The sequence below is a fragment of the Garra rufa genome, chromosome 5, assembly GCF_049309525.1.
Source record: "Garra rufa chromosome 5, GarRuf1.0, whole genome shotgun sequence".
In the NCBI taxonomy this organism is placed as follows: Eukaryota; Metazoa; Chordata; class Actinopteri; order Cypriniformes; family Cyprinidae; genus Garra; species Garra rufa.
Window position 1 is genome coordinate 5,574,233 of NC_133365.1, and position 12,241 is coordinate 5,586,473.

At 41.3% G+C, this 12,241-nt stretch overlaps 1 protein-coding gene across 1 annotated transcript in view; it reads left to right on the forward strand.

The window, feature by feature from the left end:
• Nucleotides 1-1,217: 1,217 nt before the first annotated feature.
• Nucleotides 1,218-12,241, forward strand: part of mn1b (meningioma 1b) — a 17,175-nt gene continuing 6,151 nt past the window's right edge. Inside the window, exon 1 of the mRNA XM_073841186.1 lies at nucleotides 1,218-5,755. Within this exon, the coding sequence (XP_073697287.1) occupies nucleotides 2,290-5,755 (3,466 nt within the window). The 5' untranslated portion in view covers nucleotides 1,218-2,289. The remainder of the gene's footprint in view (nucleotides 5,756-12,241) is intronic.

Consider the following 12,241-nt stretch of genomic DNA (forward strand, 5'->3'; position numbering starts at 1 on the left):
CATGTTTGCTGATATAGCCTATGCGTGTAGATAGATAGATAAAACTGCTTCCACGAAATAAATCGGGTTAATTTAGAATGCAAACAGAATTATGGTAATTGATCAATTAATCTGAATGGAAATGTTAATTCGCTGTTTGAAGTGCACTAACAAAGCAAACTCCAGGCGGTCATTAAGCTGCGCTTTTGCGCTTTTGTTAAACATTTCGATGGGCATGGACTGCGGCTCTGCGCCTACAAATGAAGTTTTTTCATGCAGGACAACCTTCTGTTTTCACCTGGATATTATCGAAAAGTCTACAATAGATGTCAAAGCATCTCAAACTCTCAGGGCTGTTCAGTTAACAGCCGTAAATCAGCATATTAAACACACAAAGGACTCACAGCAGCTTTTGATTGACGATGTTTTGATAAATGGCATTTCGGCGACTGCATGTTTTAAACTTCCTAACTGTATTTAATTAAATCATGCTATATTGACAGCGCCAACATTTTGAGCTTCTGAATGTAGCATAACTGTCAAATGTGTTAAAGGACTAAAGAAAAAACAAAACTGGGTAAGACTTATGACACTACAATAATTTAAATATTTTGCTATATAAACGAAACAGCATAAAATCCAACATAAAATATTACAGTGTGTGTAACTGAAAAAATAAGAAGAAAAAGGAAAAAGTAAAATAAATAATTGTTTCAATACAGTCCAAACAAACTGTTCTCATGTGATATTCTGGGATGCTCCCTTCTCCATAAAAACGAAGGCAGTCCAAATCTTTTAAACAATTTTAATGTAACCATGTAGCCTATAGGTTAGGTACTGCATTGTTAAATATAAGCCTACATTCTCTCCACAAATTGTAATCATACACACATTCTTAATTATACTTTTTATGAACAAGTAAGTCTACGTATTTATAGCATACGCCTTTGTATTGTAAAATATAATTTATATGCATAATCATACAGTTCAGCACTGCACTTGTTACATTGCTACACTGAGTATTTACATGGAATGGAATTGGCTGCAACGAACAATTTCTCTCTCTCTCTCTCTCTCTCTCTCTCTCTCTCTCTCTCTCTCTCTCTCTCTCTCTCTCTCTCTCTCTCAAGCACGTGAGAATTCTTTCTCTGAACGCAAGCAGACAAATCCTGGACTACCTTAAGACATCGTCCCTCCCTCGGCACGTATGCCATTGGCTGATGTTCGCAGTGGAGGACCTCGCTGAAATGCAAAACTTGTTGCTGGTCCTTGCGGTCGGTGCGCGCAGTGCTGAGCTTCTCAGACATCAGTGTGTGATCCACCGCTGAATTGTTTCCAGCTGGAGTAAATCTCAAAACTGCTGCTATTAGAAGAGGACTCCCAGAATGTGTAAGTGTTGCCTGTAATTGAAATTGCAGTCAAACTGTGCGATTGCGCGGAAAATGAGCAGGACCGATGGGACCGTGTTGCCCAGCAGCTCAGCGGTGGCGGGCTTTGGATAGCGCGGGTGCTGCCTATCGCTTGGAGCTCCAGAAGACGGGCGTTCGGGGTTTACCCCTCACACACAGGACTTGCTTCTGGTCGGGGTGAACGCTTGTTAAGCTCAGCCCAAGGGAACTATTTCTTTTATTTCTTTTTTTCTGAAAAATCTCATGCATTTTTTAAAGAAAGTGGATACCAAATAATACGCTGTTCTGGATTCATACGGACGTGGATATTGTTTTGATGATACTCTGGATAGTGTAATGATGTGCGCTCAAAGGGGATTTCTAAACAGAAACAAATGTTTACCTCACTCTGGACATTTGACAACACATGGGAATTACAGTCTGTGGAGAATGATGTGACGGAACATGTTTTTATATATATTTTTTCTATATGTGTTGTAGCTGATATCTGATCGCAAGGTGAGGGTAATTTTGTGTTAAAAGAGTTGTTTTATAGCCGTTTCTTTTTTTTCTGTGCTGTACAGCAAAAATAATTTATTACATTTTATGTAATACTTTTAAAAACAGTGAAGAAAAAATATGGAACAGATTATGGACTAGACCATGAATTTAGTTTTTTTTATAGAGCATTTTGTCAATTTCAGCCATTTACAATATAATTTCTGAGTAACTGATTATTGTGGTTTTCAACTACAAGATTTTTTTTTATTTATAGTGATATCAATTTTTTAACTACAGTATTTTACATCTTATTGTTAATATCAAATGAATTTGCCAAAGAGAAAAAAAAGATAAAGCAGACTGTAGAGACTGTAGTGGAGCCAGGCGAGCTGGCTGTCATGCGGGATTGATTGTGGGAAGTATGTTTGGGCTGGAACCGTTTGTTCCACAGATTAGTAACAGAAAGTTTGGCCACACTGAGAAAAACTTTAACCAGCCAAACGTGAGCATGAACCCCCATTACAAGAGCCCAGGTTTTCACACTGGTGGCCCACAAGGGACAGTCGAGACTGGTATGGGCCCACTTAACGAGCCTCCTGTGATTGAGATGAACATTAACATGAACGGAGGGGAACAGTACGGTGGATTTCAGCGAGGAAATTCTGAACTGCATGCAGGGAATCTCCAACAACAACAGGCCTCAATGCATGGGTTTTTTAACCCTCAGCAACCTCACAATCATCTTCACGGCCCTCAAACACATTCACACCAACACCATCAACACTTTGGGGGGAACTTTGGACCTGAACCCGGGTCCTCTTGTTTGCACAGCGGAAGGATGATGGGTTATAATAGCAGTATGGGGCTCCAGCAAGGATTCACAGAGGGCTTCGACCCACTCGCAGAGGGGCAGTCAGCAGATGGTTTCTCTCAGCAGCAGTCCCAGCAGCAGCAGCAGCAGCAAAGGACAGGCTCCATGGCTGATTTTCAGCACCACGGACCCCCCAGTGGAAATCACCCTGTCCCTGCCCCATGTCTTCCCTTGGACCAATCACCTAATCGTGCTGCCTCATTCCACGGCCTGTCTTCGTCATCCTCTTCATCAGAAAGTCACAATCTGGAGTCCAGACGAATGCCCCCACCGGGTGCTGTTGAAGGACTGGACTACAACTATTCTAATGAGCCCTCGTCTGGACATTTTGAAGTGTCTGTGTTCTCCCCCTCCGAATCGGACTCTCAGCTTTCCCATTTTGGGCCTGGCCGTCAGGTGCCAGGGCCTAGTTTTCCTGGAAACCCAGGGTTGTCTCGAGCTCCTGGAATGCAGGGCATCTCCAAAGAACACCCCCACGGCCCCCCTCAACAGCAGCCCTCGGCTCAGCACGGCGTGTTCTTTGAACGTTTCGGGGGTGGACGCAAAATACCAGTGGGGATAGAGTCCGGTGCCAGGCATCCTCTCATGCAGCAGCAGCCAAGCTTGATTGGCCGACAGGACGCTTGCCCACCGTCTCTCCCGCAGCCCCCACAATCAGAGACGGGTCCTGCTAATGCTGGTATGCAGGAGGGTGGCGTCATGATGCCTGGCCAGCATAGTCAGTTTGAATACCCTATTCACAGACCAGAGAACAGACGGATGCATAGTTATGGTGACCCCATGTTCAACATGCAACAGCAGCCGCCCCCTCCTCAGCCGCCTTCCAATCAGAGACTGCAACACTTTGATTCTCCTTATTTAAATATATCTAAGAGGCCCAGGCTTGATTTTCCCAATGCCGCTCACGGCGGGGAGGGTTGCGGCAGTTGGAACAGTGGTATGCATAACCCTCCTGGTATGGAGAATCATCTCTCTCCCGCAGCCTATCCTGGCCTCACCCCCCCTGTGACGGATGGCTTTTCATCAGGCCCGTCACTGCAGCTTACCGGCCCTGAGCAGCAGTCGATGCAGCAGCAACAAAACGCAGCAATGATGATCAAGCAAATGGCGTCTCGAAGTCAGCAGCAGAGGATGAGACAACCCAATCTGCAGCAGCTGGGTCATCACGGTGATGTTCCTCAAGGGCCCCTAGGGCATGGGGGCCCAGTGGGAGCCATGCCTCAGCCAAATTTCGAGAGAGAAAATGGTGGGAGGATGGTGAACTTTGATGGACGGAATGCACACATGAATCTGGAGAGCGGGTGGTTTCCTGGGACGCATCCGCCTGGTGATGTGCTGGGCCATCGCATGGGCGCAGGTGGAGAGGTGGGAGCTCCAGAAATGCAGCAAAATGGTCCTGGCATGATGTTCAGAGCTGGTGTGAATGGAATGGCCATGCAGGAGCCTATGAGGATACCAGGGGAGGGCCATGTGCAGCCCTTACTGTCTCCTAACATTCACTCACAGTTCAGCAGTGGCATGGGGAACCTTTCACAGATGCAGTCTCCCGGCACAGGTGTTGGACTGCCCAACACACCATCCGAAAGACGCCCTAGTGACTTCTCAGGACCACCAATGGGTGGTCCGTCCTCTTTTCCCTACGGAGGCTCTAATCGACAGGGAGCCTCTCAAGGGGTGAGCACATCACCGGGGAGTTTTACATCGCAAACAGACTTTCCCACCAGCCAGCGTTCCTCTGTCAGCAAACTCGGGGGACTCTCCTTAGGGAATTTTAGCAAAACGAGTGGCAAGGACAATGTTTTTGGACAGAGCTGCCTGGCAGCCCTCTCTACTGCCTGTCAGAACATGATTGCCAGCCTGGCGGCCCCTAACCTCAATGTGACATTCAACAAGAAGACTCAGGGAGAGGGGAAACGAAAGCTGAGTCAGACAGAACAGGACCTGAATAACAGTGCGGTTAATGGCGGTGGGAATGCTGGGACCGAATACTTCTCAAGCATTACTGGCCCCCAAAGTGGGCAAATGCCTCCCTCTGGAAATAGCAATGCTAAGCCACCAGGCCAAACTCAGATGGTGCAGGGGGAAGCCAGCACCCTCTCCCCAAATTACAATATGGACACTACCCCTTGCAGTGAGGGGAAGGCAGCAACAGGGAGTGGGAGAGGGAGAGGGAGGAGAAAAAGAGACAGTGGCCATGCGAGCCCTGGGATATTTTTCCCCTCCGACAACAGTAACCCTGTTGTGAGTCCTAGCCAGCAGGTGACCTCAGCAGAGAGAAGTACAGGCACACCTCAAGAGAAGCCCCACACGTCTCCCTCATGGGGGAAAGGGGGTGACCTGCTGCTGGGAGATCAGGCTGACCTCATGTCATCTCTTGACAGCGGCATCCAGAGCGTATCAAAATCTGAAGTCTGTTCGCCCCGCGTGGATTTTACAGATGACATGAGCACACATTATAGCAATGAGGATGAGGTTTCATCGAGCTCAGATGCTCCGACCTCTGCGAAGGCTGGCCGCAGCCCTTTATTAGGCTCACCCAAGTTGCAGAGAGACACTGGACTGATAGGAGGGCAGAAAGGGCAAGGCGTGGGCCTCTCCAACCACACTACCTCAACATCGGACGGCTTTAGTGCAGTGGGCCATCCGGGCACACCGGGCATGGAGCAAGTCCGTACACCCTCTAGCACCTCTGGCCCTGACGAAATTCACCCGCTAGAAATATTGCAGGCTCAGATTCAGCTTCAACGGCAGCAGTTCAGCATTTCAGAGGAACAGCCTTTCGGTGTAAAAAGTAACAAAAAAAGTAGTGAATCCAGTGGCCAAAACGCAGATGAAGAGCTTGCTAGCTGTAGCCCGGATGACGGGAAGGACTCTGATGGCACTATTGATCTGGACACACTCATGGCTGAGCAGCATGCCACCTGGTATGTGCCCAGTGATAAGTCTCTGCTTGAGGATTCGGAGGAGGAGAAGTCTGTGTGGGAAAAAAATAAAGTCCAGGGAACCATCAAAGAAGGTAAATATTTATCATTTTACTACAGTACAGATTTGTTTTATTTATGCAAAACAGTGCATAAATTGTGTGAGGTGGCAACAGTAGTTTTTTTTATGAATAGCCTCATAGAAATAACCTCTTTCTTTGTCAGTGTTTGTCTTGCATGCGCGCACACACACACACACACACACACACACACACACACACACACACACACACACACACACACACACACACACACACACACATGTTGGGTTTACATGTTTTATGGGGACATTCCATAGGCGTAATGGTTTTTATACTGTACAAACGGTACTTTCTATCGCCCTACACCTACCCTACACCTAAACCTAGCCCTCACAGGAGATTGTGCACACTTTTACTTCCTCAAAAAAACTCATTGTGCATGATTTATAAACCTGTTTCCTCATGGGGACCTGAGAAATGTCCCCACAAGGTCAAAATCTACTGGTATTCCTATCCTTGTGGGGACATTTGGTCCCCACAACGTGATGAATACCAGGTACACACACACACACACACACACACACACACACACACACACACACACACACACTCACTCCTTTACATTACAGCATTTTCAATCAAGAGCAATGATCTCACTCTTGCTTGAGGTTTTTTTTTCTGTGTAATGACATGCAGGTCTTTGCAGTGCATTTAACTGATTATTTTTAGATTGTTTGAAAATGATTTAAGTTTGTGATTATGATAGTAAGGGTTTTCAAAAATTATACATTTTTATTAATTTTACGAAATTATAAAAATCGTTAAAAAGTTATTTAGTAAATGCATTTAGTGTACCTGTAGTTTTTTTTTAAAAACATCATAAACTAGAAACATGATCAAGTGGCTTTCAAAGTTTATACAACATTTATTTAGGGATTTTGTCAGTTATATTTTATATACATTAAACAAATCCTGATCTTCACTCATATCAACATTCTTCACTCACAGCAATACTCTATTATTCATCTTAATTTTTTCATTATTGTTAGTCATAGTAGTAGTAATAACTTTACAACTATTGCTAAGAAAAAATCCTATTGACATTACACATGACGTTTAATGTATATTTTAGTGTATACGTTCATTATGTGTAACACCTAAAGACAATCAGTGTAGGCTGTAACTATGCAATAATATTACTTATTATTATTATTATTGATTTAATAAGTTATAGAATGGCTATTATTACAATGCTTCCTACAGGATCTGTTATGCTTCTTTCTGATCATAATATCGCAATCATGTACATTAAGCAGCATAATTATGTAAACCGTGAGCTGATGTATTTGATGTGTGTGTCCTTCGCTTGGCACTTGTCCTTTAGTTTAATCAGTATATGAAACGGTAATTGTCTTTACTGAAAAGGCAGCGGGACGGACACGCATAATTGAATCGCCACAGCCGGAGCGCGCTTTCACACGTGTTAATAGTTGGCCCCCGGTGTGCATTATGTGGCCCTTTGTTTGGGCTAACTGCAGGTGGGAGGGTGCTTTCAGAGACGGCAACCTGAAGTCAAGGTCCATTGTTTAACATTCAGTGTTGTCAAGTGCACCATCCCCATCTCTCTCTCTCTCTCTCTGTGCTGATTTTGTGTCACAGACTAGCAAACGCATCCACCACCACACAGCCAAATGGATTTGTCTCGCATCTGTCTCCGCACTCAGTGTAAACCAAATTCAAAAACATTGAATTTTTCTCTCAGTATTTCCCTCCTTTCTTTCCACCACCAACTGTGCGTTGCTGCCTTATTTTGCTCTCCCTTTTTTCTCTCTCCTGCTCACATTCAAGCCCCGGAGCTGTAAACGCGTGTTGCGCCGGTGCGATCGATAGCTAGTTAGCACAAATCACCAGCCTTGACAGATTTTCATTTGAGTGGCGTAGACAGCAGAGATGAGAGAAGGGTTACAAAGTGTTTGCGGCTTGTGAAATTGCATCGGATGCATCGCGCGCCGGCACACAAGGGGACTGTTAAATTCTATAAGAGGTTCATTCGCACCATAATATTTTACAGGCCTTTAGAACACTTAACTTTCAAAGTATAGGAATGCTTCTAGTCATTTTAATTAGGTGACCGAGGTGCTTATAGGATGTCGCTAATATAGATTTATAGGATGCGGTAATTCATTTTATGAGTCTCGAGATCATTTTAAGGCGCCTTGAAATTAATTGCACCGCTCTATATAAAGTGAAAATGTGCAGTTGTGAACTAAAGGAGCTCTTTCTAGCAGATATGACCAATAAAAATTTTTGCTTGGTGTAACCTAATGTAGCAAGGTACGTTCAGTCATATTAAATCATGTTTTTGACATAATAAAACCAGTTTATTTCAAGGTTAAGTCATGAAGTACTTGAAGGCTACCATAGCTTTTCATGAGTGTACATTTTTTATTTAAGAGTTAACACTTTAGCTCACAATGTACTGATCGTGAATGTATTAAGTATTTTTTATTTGGTTATTTATTTAGGTTTCATTAAATAACCACGATAACAGATCACCTTATACAAGGAGCTGTCAGTTCTAACAGCGCAATGCGGCAGTGCCTAATCTAAACTAAACTAGTGTCTTTTTTTGTGTGTGTGTCAGTGTGTAATTTTTAGATGTTTTACTAATAAGACTTAAAGTACAATTTAAGTGACAGGTTATATCGATTGCATTTATATAATTTGCAAAATATTAATTCCAACTACAAAATCAACATTGATATTTAAAAATACAATTTCGGTTTATTTTCATGTAATATTGTTTTATGTTAGAAAATATCCTTGGATATTTCTTAAACACACAGCCCTTCTAATCACACACACACACACACACACACACACACACACACACACACACACACACACACACACACACACACACACACACACACACACATGTTGGGTTTACATGTTTTATGGGGACATTCCGTAGGCGTAATGGTTTTTATACTGTACAAACCGTATTTTCTATCACCCTACACCTACCCTACACCTAAACCTAGCCCTCACAGGAGATTGTGCACACTTTTACTTCATCAAAAAAACTCATTGGGCATGATTTATAAGCCTGTTTCCTCATGGGGACCTGAGAAATGTCCCCACAAGGTCAAAATCTACTGGTATTCCTATCCTTGTGGGGACATTTGGTCCCCACAACGTGATGAATACCAGGTACACACACACACACACACACACACACACACACACACCAGCAGACTTTTCTGATTTGATTTTGAGACTTTTTTTTCCTCAAGGCTTTCAGGTTAGTCAGATTGGATTAGATCTGTCAATCTGATCTTAATTAGACGTCTTTGAGTGAGTTGCAGGATATTGCTCTTTGTTATATTTGTACTGAAGTAGTAGCCAGTATTGCTGAATCTGAGCATAAAATGTGCCATATTTCAACTTAGCCACTATTATGCTGGCAAACTCTAGAAGCACTTTCATAGGGTTGTTTTTTGAGTCATTTTATACAGATATACATTTTAAACACCTAGTGTTTCGTAGAGCTCTGACTATGAGTGACTGGTGTTACTGTTCTCTGTGATATTTATTTTAGAAAACATACTCTAACCACTAATCACAAAAACGCTTTTAATATTAAAGAATGCTACAGTTAGCCCTAGTATACAATACAATATTTATTATTAATTGCTTTATTTTCTTTCTTTCTTAGAGAGAAATAGAGAGAGGTTTTCAGATGTCTTGTGCAGCAAGTGTGAATATGTTGTATTTAGTGTTTGGAGCGTTTGCTGGTGATCCGTCATTACTGCAGTAATGCACTGCTGAGGGTTTCCCATTGAGCGCCTGAAGTGTGTTCTGCAAATGCTGCTAATGGCTCCCACTGGACTCTTTGTGGACATGATAAATGACAGAGCAAGTTAGAAGAGATTTTATTATGGCTGACAAAATTTCTGCATTAAAACTGTACAAATCAATACAAAGTAAAGCCAGCTGCGTTTGTGCCTCTTATGTGCTCAAGAGCTTTACATATTAGATTATATATTGGCGGAGAGTATTTCTGTACAATATGAATTTTTCTTTTCCAGCTTATGACAGGGTGCAGACATCACACTTTACTGATGTTTCATTTGTAACAAGTAGCAAAACATGGAACATTTTAATTACTTTCCCTTACTTGCTTTTTTGTTTCTTTCCTTCCATTCCTAACACCTCAAAACAAAGCTGTGATTCACATTTGGTGTAAAATGGAAAAAAACAGCTCAGGGCAAGCCATGCTCTCATTCTGTCTCTAGCTTGCTTCTTATTGACTTCCTTTACAACGTATGTACTCACCGATTCACCAATCACTTCAGCTGTGGTTGCAAATAGGAAATGTATTTGTGCTACTATAACAAAGATAGTCAATTATTAACGATGCAATATTAATATTACACCCAGAAAGATTTTACTTACACTTAGTTATTTATCAGACACTTTTTTATCAAAATTAGCACAATGGAAGCAATCAAAATCAACAAAGTTAGCCTAACGCAGTACATGTAGCAAGGATTTTTTTGTTAATTGTATCATAAATAAAAAGACAACAGATAGAATAGAAACTTAATAGAGCAAGTTAGTGTTAGAGGCCTTTTTGATAAGTATATAATAAATAAATCAATCAGATATAATGTAAAAAGAGTAGAGAAGCTTATTTTATTTATTTTAAGAAAACAACAGTTTTAAAGGTGAATTTTGTAATTTTTTGCAATTTTCTGTGAGACCAATGCACCAAGCAGTTCTTTAAAAGCCATACAGAGTTCATGCAATGAATGACTCATTGTCTCTGTGCATTAAGATAGGAGAGGAGAAGCTTTTTGGATCTTATTTTTTTTCATGAAAATGTAGTCAAATATATTTGAGGATGTGTTTGACAACTGCAGTCTCTGATGTGCACATGTATATCCACAGCAGAGCGCACACTGACTTCACATCTGACCGCTGGAGACTTCACAAGAGCATGCTATAGATTTCTGTTCTTCAGTTTGGTTCTAGAAGCTTCTTCTTTGTTCATGCTTACATTTGCTTCTTCCTCTTCTATTTATTTATTTATTTAACTGTGTTCTCCAAATAATTGTGTTGGTACTGTAACGTGTCTGAAAAATGATATCAGGCAGCTAGGGGGAATTATGGCATTTGAGATGCAGGTTGTTGTCTGGCAGTCAGAATTCATTTTGGGGGAAAAAATAACAAATAGGTTCAAGCTGCTAACTTTTAGGAGAGAGAAAAGGAAATAGTCTTCAGATAGTTTGTATTTTAATTAAACATATGGTTTATTCAGAATGCATACAATTGCACTGCTCTATTCTGCTTTTAGACATTGAAAGTCTATTGATAATTGCTGTTGAATTAAAGGAAAGGGAAACAAAAAAGAGCTACCAATTTGCACAACTGGACAATTGTTAAGAAAGTATAAATAAGTAAATAGATTATTGCATTAAAATTATATTGTTATATTTCAGTGTGTTATTATTATTTCAAAAGATAAGATCAGACAGTTATGTCATTTCCTCCACTTAGAAGTCAGATAGAGGCTGGACTAGCTGTATTGCTGATGTGTGTATTAGTTTGTCAAGTATGTGTTCTGGAGGAGGGCGGAGAGAGAGAGAGAGAGAGAGAGAGAGAGAGAGAGAGAGAGAGAGAGAGAGAGAGAGAGAGAGAGAGAGAGTAGAGGAAGACAAGAGATCGTAGCCTGAACTCAAACCTCCCACCAGACTCCTGCAGAAATGGGAATTTAAGCTTTCAAACCTTCAAATAAGTCTTTTGCAAACTCTCTCGTGGATAGCAATTAAAGAGCCGGCATGGAGATCAAAATTAGCATCTTCTCTCTGGAATCCCAAGATCAGTGCATTAAACTGTTAAAGAAGCTCAGTTTCCTGATCAGAAATGAACGGGACCATGCAGGGGGTTAGGGGGGAATTTAGAAGAGTATGCTTGCATTCTGGAGTCAAAAAAGAAGTAGAAACATTTAGATGCACTTTACATTTGTATGTCGACAGTTGATGACTCTTCTTCCATTACCTTTTAAGTTGAAAGGATATTTAAAATATATCTTTCATTATTGTGAAATTTTAGATCAATACCAACAAAGAGAACATTAACCAGATTTGCATTTTTTTTTTGGGGGGGGGGGGGTGTATTGATGTATGTTTGACAAGAAAATCACATTCTTCAGATCTTCAGTCTTTCTACATCAAAATTTATGTTGAATTCAATGTGTTTCTTGCCATTTCTTTAAAATTATAATTAGATATATATATATTTTAGAATATGTGAAATTTACTATCAATATGTGAAAATTGTTGATACCACACCATTTTTTTCAGATAAGACCAATAATTCTATATACATAAAAAAAATTATAACAAAGAAAGAAGACAATCAATATTCAGTGTGCAAATATAATGAGAATATCACTGTTGATGTTTTTAAATGATGTTTTTAATCTTAAATTGGTAACCCTAACCCCTATTGTCTCTCACACACAGAGCACACTTA